Source organism: Nematolebias whitei, chromosome 12, assembly GCF_014905685.2.
Source record: "Nematolebias whitei isolate Nwh7 chromosome 12, NemWhi1, whole genome shotgun sequence".
Taxonomy (NCBI): Eukaryota; Metazoa; Chordata; class Actinopteri; order Cyprinodontiformes; family Rivulidae; genus Nematolebias; species Nematolebias whitei.
Genome location: NC_056509.1, coordinates 42,013,707 through 42,028,840, shown reverse-complemented (window position 1 = coordinate 42,028,840; position 15,134 = coordinate 42,013,707). Strand labels below are relative to the sequence as shown.

Here is a 15,134-nt window from a genome sequence, read left to right as displayed (position 1 = left end):
TTTGTGTGTGGATTGTGCTCCCAAACCTGGGAGTCCTTGGAGTCTCCTGTTTTCCGCCTGCACTTGGGTTCAACACTTACACCGCAGATCCCGTCAGTGCAAGTATTCTAATTGAAATAAGCATATAATAAATTGTCTAGAATAAAAAGTTAAAAACAAAAATGTCAGGTTTTATTCATGAACATGATGGTAAAAACAAAAATTGTACAATGAACACTCCAAAAATGAGTGCTTTAGCATTTTCTATGAAATCCCAGCCGAATAATTGCTGGAATTTGCTGAACAAGCTGAAACTAAACGGTTGAAACTTAAAATATCCGAGCACCAGCTAAAAGGAACAAAACACTAAATAAAAGCTAAAATTAGCACAAGACCAGGTAAACACGATCTGGGAGCTACGAGCAGCAAAGATTAAACGGATTCAATAGCACAAAGTAAGCAGAAGTAGTTAAATTGCATAAAATGTTCAAATAAACAAGAAAGCAATACCGTGAAAGTTATTGATCACAAATATTCAAAAGGATATGTTTCAGTTTTGGTCAAGGATAATAAATGTATGAAAGCATTCCGATTAAATAATAATAAAAACATTTCCAAATTCTTTATATAACCTTTTTATCAGAATGAGATTGTAGACTTCACGCTTCGTCGATTTCTGTTTGTTATTCTTATTTTTCAGGTTCCACCCATGTTTGCTCTCATGTTATTACAGCCAGCAGGTCAGAGACGCACGAGTGATAATGATGTATTTTATTACACCGTTTACATTTCCACAACAATTTACTCTGCATCAGGGACTTAAAAAAAAAAAAAGATTTTAAGAATCTGCACTTTAGATGACAAGACACTAACCAGGTGCTTTTACCTTCATTCAGGGATGTTAACTTTAGCCTTTAAATGGGATTTTATGTAACAAAAATTCATGCAGACAATCCTATAAAGTGGGATTAAAACATATGTTTAACTAAAAGCAACAGCATTTCCGAGGCTATAATTGAACGGATTAAAATAATCAAAATAAGCTTTATTATCGCTGAACTGAAGTACAGCGAGATTATATTCCGTTACAGTTGTCCGAAAGATGGACGGAGTGCACGTGGCTGCAGCTCCTAGGAGTGCAACCCCTTATTCTTTAGGGAAAGACCACGAGGAAAGGATAGTGGTATTACAATAAGATCTCGTCACACCTTGTCCTTGTCAGGACATGATTTAAGACATCAAAAAACTCTACCAGCAAGCACATTTGTCAACATATTACATATGCATGTGACGGTGAAATTTGTCCATGAAACACTTCCAGATAGCACCATAGTCCTGATAAGATGTTAGTGTCAGCCTCTGATAAACGTTCATAAAAGTTCACGGGGGTGGGGGGGTTGTGCAGGGGATGGATAGAGAAGAGCCTTCTTAGTTTACACACATCCCAGGAGAAATTTAACAAGTTGGCCTGCTTCTAGACTGAATGGGAAAGTCAGATTCAGATAAGCCACAGCTGTTTTTTTTGTGCAGCAGACTGTTATTTCTCGTCAGCCTTGAATTATGCTGGTACTTTCAATATCAAAAATGGCCAGATTTGTGGGCTTTCCGCTGGTGTGTGCTTATTAGCCTCCTCCAAGGTCGATTCCAACATGATGGCGAGTTCCAAAGCCACAAGTAGTCTATGAGTTTCATAAATCGCTTCCATCTTACGGTTGAGCTCGTAAGTCTGAGAGCTCGAAGCACGAACTAATCCTTCACATGAGGTTGGAAGCTTTGCCATGGCCGAAGCTGCTGCCGCCGTCTTCTTTAATAGCCGATAACAAAAGTATTCTACGGTGCCAAAAAGCAGAAACCCTGCTATCATATATCCAGTGATCTTCGGCATCCTCCTGAGACAACACAGAAAGGCATCCATGACGTACCCTGCCACGTGCGTCTCAGCGGGGCGTGAGGGTTCTCCAGGACCCTGTCGCTTGGTTGAATGATTATTTTTTGTTATCAATTGCGTTGAAAGTCCAGCTGACCAAATCTATGACAGTAATTTACAATTAGGAAGATGTGTACGTAGAGGCTCCAAAACACAAGACCGAGAGCAAAAATGCAGGAGGAAGGCAGGAGAGGAAAGAAAAAGCATCCGTCTTGATCGAGAGCGGGTGAGGAAAAAAGTGTATTTTCCTGAGTTTTGGAATTTAGCATTTAGAGCTCATTCCTTGTAAGCAAGGTAACATTTTATGTAGTCAATGAGACAGTAATATTGTGTATAATCTGTGATTTATCTGCACAGAATCATATTTTCTGTGAAGCAATACAAACAGTAACTTGATGATGGTTCCTGTTTGGACACAGATTACAAAATGGTGCTTAGTCCCTTAAATTATCCTGGAGTGAGGAGCAGAAGATGATCTTTTTTTCCACTAAACCTTAGGGCTTTAAGTAATGAACTATTAATCGTTCATGTCTAAGGTTTAGTATTTTGAACTATTCTAATGCATTGCTTCCAGAAAAGATAGATATTCAGTAGTGGTGTAACGGTACACGTGGGTGTATTGAACCGTTTCAGTATAGCACGTTCGGTTCGGTCCACGTGTGTATCGTTTCGTTTTTTTTTTTTAACTCATTCAATTTTATTAACGAGAGGTTATGCGCCGCGGAACTAAAGTTCCTAAGCGTGTTTCAGCACAACCCTATTTATTGTTGCAAAGTCTCTCAACATGCTTAACATTAGCAGCCTAGCATCTCACTGCGGTCTCCTGTTTGGGAACATTACAGCTTTCTGTTAGAAGACAAGTGCAAATCCAAAGCTGTGTATCGACGTTGTTTCACGGAGATTGAATCTGCAGCAGGCAACACGTCTAACTTGTTAACGCACTTGAAATGACATCATCCGAACGTGAACGTCTCCTCTACAAGCGAGAAAAGCAGCTGGTGCAAAGACCAATAACAGCAGCATTTAAACGACCTTTATCAGGTAATTCAGATCGGTCCAAAGCAATGACACAAGTTGTAGGAGTTTTTAAACCTACGTCTGTATTCTGTTGTTGATGCGCCGGCTTTAAAGTTATTGAGCCCTGGTGCCTACGACATCCCATCACCTCAACACTTCAGCCAAAAAGTTGTAGCAGCACTTTATGAAAAAGCTAAAACTGATATTGTCAACAAGCCCTGGAGCCCAGATTAAGGCCCTGCTCTGATGATGATGATGATGAACGAGAGAATATTCAACCACCGATGACCGTTCAAGAAGAAGTATTATTATTATTATCGAATGAACTTTTTTTATTTTAAAATATCTTATTAACTCAGGGTTTTTTTTTTTTTTTTACCTCTTTGTGTTGTTTGCAGTCTGAGGATGTCATTGAGTTCCTCTTCAGGGAAATCATCCACCAGAGATCACCTCCAGCTGAGAAGTCTGTGATGACTGAACTCTGAACTTTTCCAGGTACAGGAAGTAGCAAGTCCCTTCTGGAGCAGGTCCAAGAAGAGGTTGTGAGTTAAAAAATGGCCTGTTGCTGCTTATTGTTCTGGTTCTGATTGTTATTGTATTTATTAAGATTTTTATTATTGTTAGTATAGTTTGTTTATTGTAAAGAGTGCCATTTATTTAAAATATCATCCAAATGTGTTCATTTTATTTATTTTTATACAAACGTATTGTTTACTTGGCAACATTTTGTAAGTCTTTATTTTGGCCTTTTTTGTACCGAAAATTAACCGAACCGAGCCCTCCTTGAAACTGAACTGAACTGAAATGTGATTTTAGCGTACCATTACACCCCTAATAATCAGTGAAGGTTTTAGGTCAGTTGTGAGCTCAGTGAAGACTTGACATGTTTCTGGGTAATTTGGGGTAAATTATGCAGCAGCTAATTTATGTTTTAATGACACTGGCTCAAAAATGCAGACACAGTGAAAAGGGCCAGGCCTTTAATCATAAAAGCGCCTTTGTGTGGATTGGAGTCGTCAAGTCATCTACTCTTACCCTCAGTTGGAGGCGAGGCGAGGCTGGAGGTGGGTCTGTGATGTAATCATCACCGGCAGTGATGCGCAGGAAGTCGATGTGTTTCGGTCGGGAAGGATGAAACAGAGACCTGCATCGAGACAGAGACTCCTCCACCTCCTGCTGCCAGGTCTCCTCCTGTCTCTGCAGAGCTTCATCTGGAGAAACGAGGGTCACAAATCACCACATTTATAAATCTAACTCGTTCATTCTCTGTTGCTTGATCCAGAGTGGGGTCGTGAGGGCCACAGTTAGCCTCCTGTGTCTAGTACTCTCATCAGTGCACAAAAAGTGTGCAGTTTCCTTTCAGGAGTTATTTGACTATTTTTATAAGATTTGATAATTTTGTAATTTTTACCAGAACATCCAATATAGTACAGTCAGGTCATCTGGACTGTTTTATTTATTTATTTATTTTAGAAGTTTCCTTCATCCAAAGGACTTTGTCAGTCCGAGGAGCCTCAAACAAACTCAGTCCCACAAGCAGCACTCCAATAGTGGACCAGCTAGTTTGCTGGTGATAAGATGGTTTCTGGGGCCCGCCCTCTCCCCCGTCGACTCCTCTGAGGCAGCCAAAGCCAAAGTGGTCCAGAACCATCCAGATGACCTGACTGAACTTTGTTGGCTTCTTTTTACCTGGATTATTGAGCATGAACTTTGGTGTTTTGAACCACTTTGGCCATGGCTGCCTCAGAAGAGTCGACGGGAGAGGGCCGGCCCTAGAAACCATCTGGTTGGTTCACTATGAGAGTGTGCTGCTTCTGAGACTGTTTGTGGCTCGAACTGATGAAGTCCTTTGGATGAAGGAAAACATGTTGAAAAGAAAAAGAAACCGTCCAGATGACCTGCTGAACTTTGTTGGATTTTTAAAATCTGGATTATTGAGCATGAACTTTGATGTTTTAATGGAACAGTTTTAAAGGTGGTCGTATTTTCTAACAACCTTGCCTAGCGGCTCCTCAGCAGAGCAGTTGAAAACAAGAAATGTGAGGAGTGTAGTTCACCCAATTTTCCACATAATTAAGTCCACAAAGTTCTGAGCAATCGCTCAATATTTGGTGCCTAGCTTGCGAGACCATGCTTCTGACAGGGGCTTGTGCACAGAACTGGATCTGGGAGGTGATGCTAGAAGAAAATGCGACATTGGCAATCTGATAAAATATAAACCAGATTTTCTAGATGCAACTGCTCCCTCTTGATGCGGATTAGGGTTTTCCAAGTTTCTCCCAGTGAACTTGAACCTCTCACCCTGAAATAGTTTCAGTTTGGCTGCACACGTCATGGCTCATGGCGTCATCTCTTGTTTTTTTTGTTTAGTGTTTCTGACCTGTTGTTCTGTACCTTTACTTTGTTTTGTTTTTGTCTTCAACCCAGTTAATGCCCAGCCTTGACATTTACCCCTAAACCAAAGTAATCTCCTTTCTTTTCTACTGCGTCCTCACTCCCAGAGTCTAATCTGTTCCTGTCAAAGACAGAAACAAATGTTTTTCTGATTCCTGCAGTAACTTGAGGTCTGTGCAGATCCTGGGCTGCAGTGATTTCCACATCAGTGGCTCAGTGATTCTTCATGACTGAGTGAATGCTTTAATCAGAAAACGGTGATTATTTTCAGACTACTACACATCCTGCAGATGTAGGGTGAGTGGAGTCTGCAGCAGCAGAACAGACCAAACAATCGGGCCGTTTGAATTGATGTGTAAATCTGACGGTCAAAGTCAGCATGCTTCTGTTTTTCCTCTGATCTTCCTCTGAACTCAACCGCTAAAAGTAAGTCACGTTGTTTTTACTCTGACCTTTGAAGATGTTTTAACTCTGTATGCCTCTTTAATCCATTTCATGCTGAATTACTAAAGCACATAAAGAAACAGCTCATTGACAGTCACATCGTGAACCCATCCATCCATCATCTTTACCCGCTTCTTCCTTTTCGGGTTGCGGGGGTCACTGGTGCTCATGTCCAGCAGTCACTGTGCGAGAGGCGGGGGACACCCTGGACAGGTCTCCAGTCCATCACAGGGACACATAGAGACAAACAACCATTCACTCTCTCACTCACACCTAAGAACAATTTAGAGTTATCAATCAGCCTAACATGCATGTCTTTGGTTTCTGGGAGGAAACCGGAGCACCCGGAGAAAACCCGCGCATGCACGGAGAGAACATGCGAACTCCACCCAGAAAGGCCCCCCAGCCGGGATTTGATCCGGCAACCTTCCTGAGTCACCGTGCCATCTAAAACATATATAATTAAAACATAAATAAATTAAAGCTCTCATGATCCTTGCAGGACTGCACCCCTTTAATGCCAGAGTTTAGACTAGCTTTTTTTTTTCTCGCTACTTTTCCTTTTAATCACCATTTTATCTTCACTTGTTTAAATAAATAAATAAATAAAATTTGTGCACATCCTTTATGATTGTCTATTGTTGTTGTTGTCCACTGTTGTCATCGCTCTTTGTTCAAATTCAGGTCTCTCTTGTAAATGAGTCCCCGAGGCTCATTGAGACTAACCTGCATAAATAAAGGTTGAATGAATAAGAAATGAGGACGTTGTAGCCGTTTCGGTCGATCCTTTAAAAGATCACATCGACTTTAATATGCTCAGGGGATGAAAAAGGGTTGTAAGCTCAATCATACAGGTAGATAACAAAAGTTAAATCGTGTCATCTGGACCAGTTCCTTTACGTGAGAAGCGTTTCATCCCCCATCCAGAGGACTTCCTCAGTCCTGCCAACCAGATCTGTCCCATAGGTAGCCTTCACTGCTGTGTTTCAAGCCAACCGCCTGCCGGAAACTCAAAAGTAGGCTTTTTTGTTGCCTTTCTGTTGTTGTTTTGTTGTCCAACCTTTTTTGCTGTTATCTACCTGGATGATCGAGTTTATAACCTTTTTCTGAACCGTTTTGGCCTTGGTTGTCCTCAGGCTGTTTCTGTGAGTAGCAAGTTGACCATCTGGCCTAAAACATACGATTGTTGTACATGATGATTGATTGTTTTGTATGGGTGTGCTCTATGCACGTGTTAAAAGCCTGCTTTTGAGATTCCAACAGGAGGTTGGCTTGAAACACAGCAATGAAGGCTACCTGTGGGGCAGATCTGGTTGGCAGGCCATAGACTGAGGAAGTCCTCTGGATGGTGGATAAAACGTTTCTCACTTTAAGGAAGTGGTCCATGACATGATTTAACCTTTTTTTGATGTTCAGAGGATGTGTTGTCAATGACTTTCAGCTGCAACTATATCGGATCTTAACATGATATCTGTAAAACTGATTTAAGGCTAGTTTTGCGTGGTTTTGATAATGTCGATTAGCAGTGGCAGCCGTCTAGAATTGGGCTGACTCCAAATATTAATGACTTAGATTCACAGCTATTGATTACTTTCTGAAAGTTTCATTAAAATTCAACCAGTAGTGCATTCAATATTTTGCTAACGGACAGGCATAAGAGCACAGACATGGACAGAAACGGTAACGCCTTTCATCTTAGGTGGCGAGCAATAAACATGCTATCCTGTGAACGACATCATTTTGGATTTCAACTTTTGCATGTTTGTACACAACATCAAACATGGGACTTCAATGATCTGCAAATTATAAGCTCTCCGTTTTTATTTTTGTTTTACAGAAGGAGCCACCTGCTCTGGAAATTACATCACAGTTGAATAAATGAAACAGTTCTAAGTGATTTAAAAAAAAAAGTTATTTTAAACCCATTTGGAACATTTGAACCAAAAACATGAAGGTTTATTCTGCCTTCAGGCCTGTAGGACTCTGTAGTAACTAATCTCAGTGGGTTTTTCCTGGTTCAATAAAGGTAATAAATAAATAAAAGAACCACAGTAATTTCAGGTAATGCAGGCAAACTCAGGATGATGAGGATGTAGTGCAGGTGCTGCAGCCAGACAGGTCAATCATTTAAAAGCTTCTGAAAACGGTAAACAAGCTCGAGTGTTTTTCTTTGCTGCTCCGCTGCGCTCGCTGTAATGTTTGAAACATATATCGTAGAATACCCACCAACAGGCTCGCAGTTTGTTTCAAATTGTTCGGAACATTTTTACCTGAAGACAGCAGATAATCTGTCCACCACCTCAACTGCTCCCGTGTTTCACTCCCGTCATTTTCTGCTCCTCCTGGGGTTCTGGTGACACTTTTACAGCCTCCGGTCTCTGAAGCAATCATCGAGTCTTTCCCTGAGTGGGTCCCGATGCTGTTAGCATCTGAAGTTTCTGTGTTTTGCTGATGAGTCCAGACGGACAGCCTGGCTGGGAGAGAAGACGACAGGATGGGGGACAAAGTTTCCTGGCTGCTGGCTTCAGACAGGGGAGGTGAGGGGACCTCAGCCCTCCCTGACAGACAGTTTGGTGATGGAGCAGCACAGGTGAAGTAGTGCGGATTCAGGGGCTTTTGTTTCATGTGGCCCTCATCTTCAACTTTTTCTTCCTCCATCTTCACGACCTGGGGCAGACTCTGGCTCAGAGCGTCAACCATCACACTCCTGGACTCCACCCAGGACGAGAGTTGAATTTTTTTCTGTAGAGTCTTTTGCGAACTTCTTGCTGAAGCCAGCGTCACTTCATCTCTGCCGTCGCTGTCTTCTCTCGTCCGTTCTGAGCTGGTGACACTGATCCGACGAAGGATCCCTTCCACCTCCTGGATCTTGGTCCTCACTCTCTGCGCTGCAGCCTCCTGAGCAGACTTCACGTCTACAGTTTCATGTTTTTGTCTCGTAGCATTAAAGATGGAAAACATCTCATTGTCATAGTCTGAAAGGTCTGAGTCCTCCATTGCAGAGGAATCCCTTCTGAAAGGGTAATGACTTTTCTTGCTGAGCGATCTTACAGAAGAAGCATCATTTTGCGTCGTCCTACAAACTGGCTTGAACATCGGAGATGAAATCCTTTTTTCTGCTAGAAGATCCTCTCCAAAGATGGAAGAACTTGTTCCGTTGCGTTTGAGCTGTTCATTCTCCTTCAGAGGTGCCTGTTGAGTCCCTGCTGTCAGTTCCCTTCTCCTCCTCCTCCAATGGATGAAGAGTGTTGGAGATACTGTTGAAGCATCCCAGTTCTGCCTGTAACAGTTTGTTTTTGTCCCGTGTTGATTTCCCATACTCTGAAAATCCTGGCAGAATGTAAACAATTATTTTTGCTTCGAGGGTTTCCTCAAGGCTGAAGTTGTCGGCCTGATTAACCAAATCCTTAGAGGTCGGTCTTTGTTGGTGCAGAACGATGCTTCAGAGGGGGGTGGGGGGTGGACCCAGAAAAAAAAGGACAAATATGCAAATCATTTTTTTTTTTTTTTTATCTTTAAAGAAGAACAAGTGCTTTTTGTGATGCATTTTGCATTTGATTCACACTAACTGATGCTTAAAGACTATTTAATTACACATTTGCTGCGCGACAAACTTCATGCTCTGACCCAAGTTTTACTCGTCTGCCAAGCCATTTTCTGTATTTTAAGAATTAAATGCATAAGTGCAAAACAATAAACACAAAAAAATAACTGCTAAAGCGCTCAAAGTTTGACTTCCTGCCTTTATTTTAGTGTAAATATTTGATCAGAAACTGAAAAAAAAAATCTGTTCACTTACTTGTGGTGAACTGTAGCATCCCTCCTTGAATCAGCATTTATTTTACCTGCAGTGATGCTCAGACACACCTCCTGCTTCAGTTTCAACGTTTCCAGTCAGCTGGCATTAATCCTCAGAGCAGTCTCCAGAAAAGCAAAGAAACCAGCAGACGGTGCGGGTTTGGCCTAATTAGTCTGATCTTCTGGACTCCGGTTGATGCCTGAATACACACAGGGTGGACTCCGTAGGAGTAAATCTTTCAGGATACATTTTCACAATCATCCAGAATTTACTAAAATAATCTCACAGTTAGTATTTGTTACCGCTAAGAAATTGTGCGCAGCTTGTGAGTTAATCTTAAGCGTAAATCCCTCTTGTGTAAATCACATCTGCTCCTAAATCCTTCGACTCTGTTTAGATCATCAGCACACAGTAAATCTGACCACCGACCACCAGCGCCTAAATAAAACAAACGTCTGTTTGTGTGACCGAAAGAACAAACTGCTGATAAGTGAAAGAGAGAAGATCGATAGCAGTAAATTAATTTACTGGTAAACAGAACAAACACGGTGGAGTCAAAATATAAGCATGATTGCAGGATTTAATCTGGGACATGATTACAATTTATTAACGCAAAGCAAATGTGAACACTTCAAATATGTGAAATCAGGTGCTCTCAGTAACCTGACACTTTAAAATAAATGTTGTTAAACTTGATAACATTAACAAACTGAAATTCCTTGATGAATGCATGTTGGTAACCACCTTTAAAAATAAAGGTTTAAATTCAAACCAAATTAAACCTTACACCAAAGTTAGTCATGGAGTTCCTCAGGGGTTAGTGCTTGAACCAATACTCTTTATATATGCTTCCATTAGGTAAAGTTATTAAACAGCATGGGATACATTTTCATTGTTATGCTGATGATATACAGTTATAATTGTCCATGAAACTGAATGAATCCAATCAGCTACTTAGACTACAAGCATGTCTTATAGACATAAAAACCTGGATGACCCTAAATTTTCTGCTTTTAAACTCAGACAAGATTGAGGTTTTGGTTTTTGGACCTAAGCAATTTAGAAATAATTTTTTCAGTCTTTCACCAACTCTAGATGGCGTTAATCTGGCCTCCAGTTCTAATGTTAAAAACCTTGGTGTTACTTTTGATCAGGACATGTCTTTTATCCCCCACATTAAAAACATCAGAACCATCCAACATTTTTCAGTCAGGTCATCTGGACAGTTTCTTTTTTTGTTGTGCTGAAACGTTTTACCTTCCATCCGAAAGGTTTCATCAGCCAAGGAAAGACACAACACAAAACTGATTCTTCCCCCAACAGCTTACTCCAAAGTGGAACAAACCAGTTATGTTGGTGCCAAGATGGTGTCTTTGGCACCGCCCCCTCCTCCGTTGCTGGCCCTCTTCCTCGTCGACAGTCAGTCGAACCAGTTTGACATGATGGAGTCATCATTTTGAATAAACCTCGTAAATAATGTTGAGCTCAATCTCGTGAGATTTTACAAACTGTGATAGTGCTCTGAGTATGTGTTGTATACAACTCTCAGCTACAACCACACCAAATTTCAGCTCAATATCAATAAAAATGACTGATTAATATTCAGTTTTGTGTTTGATAAGTTCAATAAGCTGAAAAGGCCATCTTTAAATGGGTGGAGTCCAAACGTTAAAGAGTTTTAGAAGTACATTGGATGATTACTTTCTGAAAGAGTCATTTAAATCTGTCCAGTGGTTCATGAAATAATTTGCTAACAGATAACTTGTTTCTTCAACGAACGACGTTTCTTACAACTTCAAAAGAGCACTTATATGCTTTTATCATGGCTGCTCATTTTCAGAACCCCTTCACATAAATCACGTTTTGTCTTTATAAAAAATGAATTATTTTGTCCAATAGTAAATTTGTCTCATGCTGAAACTTCTGCATTCAATGAACTTTCCTGCTCCACCTCGGTATTTTAGGACAAATCAAACAAATAACATAGTTAAAGATTAACTGCCATAAAAATTTTTTTTTATTTAGACTCGTTCAGCCTTGAAAAACACGAGCCACATGTGAGGGATTATTTAAAACCAGTGTGATGAGAAGGAATGCATTTTGTTTTTAATGAACGATTCAATCTTCTTGCACACACAAGGTTGTGACAGCGCACATGATTTAAAACTGGAATCATAAAACGTAAAAAAAAATAAACCTTTAAGCACAATAATTTTTCTGTGCAGTGGAAGATTAAACTGCACGTAAGACCAAAGTCCTGCTGGCTGAGAGCATTATTGAAAATTCAATTTGACAGAGCACAACTGAAAAGTAATGAGGGTCGTGCATCATAAAGTTGTGTGCTCTGTTTCTGCAGATGGCCTCTAGATGTCAGCCACATATAGACACAAGAAGTTTTCCCTCTTCGTCACCTGACACATGGACTTGATAGAGCTCAGGTATGTTTCAGTTCAAGCCAAATGTATTTCTTTCTGAGCAACTTTTAAAATCACGATGAAATATTTTTCATTTTCAAGCACTATTTATAAAATATGGACTGTGATTTTAATTGTCTATAAATCCTTATTAAAACAACTAATAGAATCAACACAGTACATATTTAAATGAACACATTTTTTAACTTTAGAAATCAGTAAATCATTAAGGGTAGAGAAGTCTAATATGAATGTCTTCATGGAAGACGAGATGAAATTAGGCAGCAAACAATTAATTCACTTTATTTCTACAGCCCTAATTCACAGCAAACGACATCTCGGTGTCTTATAAAAAAAAAAAGATCCTGATCAATGATCCAGATTCAAATCCAGTTGCAATCATTTCATTCCTGCTATAATACGATATTCACATTACCGTATTTTTCAGACTATAAAACACTTAAAATCCTTTATTTTCTCAAAAATTGACAGTGAGTCTTGGGTATTAATCCTGGTTGTACTTAACTGAGCTCGAACCGATTTTATGTGGTACATCTGAACAGTGTTGAGAGTTATTGTGAATGAGTTGAATAAAGTTTGACTTATCTGACTGTTTTGTTTTGCTTAATCTGCTTTATAATCTGGTGCGCCTTATAGTCCACTGGGACCCTGTGTACATAGTTTTAGTCCACCTCATGTACCACATGTGATGTGAATGACAATAAAGAACCTTGAATCCTTGAATTGAATCCTTGAATATCTGAAAGACAACAGATTGTGTTGGATCTTCACTTTGTTGCAGTTTTCTATCTGGAGCAGCATGATCTAGAACTGCGCTGCTCGGGGTGGCTGCATGTTCGAGCAGCTCTGTTACTTTCATTCTGAGTTATTACTTTTGAAAACTTTAATTCCTCTTTTTTTTCTGGATGTAAATCACTTTTTTTCAGATGATTATTTTCTCTGGTATTAGATGATGTGCAGCTGAAAGGATTTTTACTGAAACCCTTGTACTTTTGGGCATTTGTTATGATGCGTAACCATGGCAACAAGGTGTTATTTTTTTTACTTTTTACAACCGGGAGCAGCTGATTAACATCGCAAAAGCTCAAACACCTCATCTACAGCCCCAAATAACAAATGAGTTGAAAAGGAGGCACCATGGACGAATTCCCGTCAACCTGCCGGCAATGCTCGAGTACCTGACCACTGAGATCCTGGAGCTGGTGGGAAACTCAGCTCGTGACAACGGGAGGACCAGGATCATCCCCCGGCACCTTATGCTGTCTGTCCATGGCAACGAGGAGCTCGGCAGACTGCTGGGAGGAGGGACCATCGCTCAGGGAGCAATTCTGCCCGGTATTTGAGCAGTTCTGCTGCCCAGGAGGACCTAGAGGACCACCTTCCACCCAGATCTGACAGCAAGCTGGATCCGGGTGGACGGATAGGTATCTGTTGCCAGGTTCTTCGAATTCGCTACAGAAGATCCTTCCTGCCCACAACTATCAGCGTCTATAACAACTCTTGAATGAAACCAGGATGAAGAGCTACGACAACACTTAATTTCCCTTTGGGATTAATAAAGTATTTTTGAATTGAATTGAATGCTGGCAACGGTGGAGAGGAACAACTATATTTTAAAGGAGAAGAAGCTTCCAGCAGAACCGGGATGGTCAGCCATCTACCTCGACTGTCTGCGTTAGAGAGGAAAGAGTATGTCTGCTCCAGGTGGAGTTGAAAAAGAACAAGAAACTGTTTACTGGCAGCAATATGTGCAAACACTAACGTAAAAAGTAATAAAGACAGCAGCAGAGTGAGGAGATGTGCTCAGTTTGTCCTCCAACAGTCTAAGCTTATCATCAGCTAAGGGATAGCTCAGTAAACCCAAACCACCAACTATAGGCTTTATCAAAAAAATAAAGTCTTAAGAATTGTTTTAAAAGCAAACAAAGTGTCATTCTCATGGACAGAAACTGGAAGTTAGTTCAAAAAAAGTGAAAGCTCTACCTCCCATTTTAAAATCTCTAGGAACCACAAGTAAACATGCAATCTTGATAACAAAGTGCACTGTTGGGAAACTATGAGCCAATAAGGTCTTTATTATAAGATGGAGCTTGGTTAGAAGATAATCGACTTGGAGCCATGGAGAGAAGCTAAAACTGGAGAAATACGACCTCTACTTCCAGCTCTCATTAAGACTCTGGCAGCAGCATTTTGGATCAACTGAAGACGTTTTAAAGAAGTTTTTTGGACACCCAGAATAAAGAGTTACGTCAGTCCAGCCTTGAAGTCATGTTTCCAGTTCACCAGTTTGTGTTCATGATTTTAGGATGTTTCTGATTTAGTAATATTAGATGGAAGAAATGATGCTTTGTCAGGCGTAATGTCTGACTGGGTAATGCCGAGTCATCATCCACACTACTGTTGTGCAGTTTATACTTTCTGTATATTTTTGGACCATATTTATTTCACCTAAATGAATCACTCGTGTATCAAATTGTACGACATGACATTGTGACAATTAATTGTCTATGATATTTGTAACTTTTAAACAGTTTGATTATTTTCCATGGAATTCAGTGGAGAACTTTTCAAATATCATAAGCTGTACTTCAGCATATTAGCTTCATTTTCAGCTTTTAGCTACTATTTTTCTTAGCTTTAAGCTACAGTTCTGCCACTATTACCTTTTGGCTACTTTTTTGGTAGTTTTAACTGTTAATGGGTGTTTTTACTTTTAGCTTTTAGTTACTGTTTATTAATTCTTGCAAGCACATTTAGCTAATTTTGGATTTGAGCTACTGTTTTGATCACTTGAGCTTTTAGCTAATGTTTGGCTTGTTCTAGCTTTAATGAGCTGTTTTGCTAATTTGATTTTTAGTAATATTTTGTTTTTTTTGCTATGTTTTGATAGTTTTAGCTTTTAGGGCCAGCTGTGGCTGAGTGGTTAGAGCAGTCGTCCTCCATTGTGAGAGTTGGGGGTTCGATTCCACCAGCAGTCACATGTTGAAGTGTCCCTGGGCAAGACACTGACCCCCATTGCCTCCGATGTGTGTCCCATCAGTGTATGAGTGTGATCTAAAGCACTGATTAGTCTTTGTATAGGTCTAGTAGAGTGCTGTATGAATGGGTAAATGAGGACACAGGTCGTGTTGTAAAGCTA

At 40.3% G+C, this 15,134-nt stretch overlaps 1 protein-coding gene across 1 annotated transcript in view; it reads right to left on the bottom strand.

Annotated features, from left to right (window-relative positions):
- fmn1 (formin 1) overlaps positions 1-8,758 on the bottom strand; it is a 37,111-nt gene extending 28,353 nt beyond the window's left edge. Inside the window, exons 1-2 of the mRNA XM_037685187.1 lie at positions 8,032-8,758; positions 4,012-4,134 (exon numbers count right to left, since the gene is read on the bottom strand). Coding sequence (XP_037541115.1) covers positions 4,012-4,134; positions 8,032-8,758 — 850 coding nt within the window. The remainder of the gene's footprint in view (positions 1-4,011; positions 4,135-8,031) is intronic.
- Between the last annotated feature and the right edge of the window lie 6,376 nt (positions 8,759-15,134).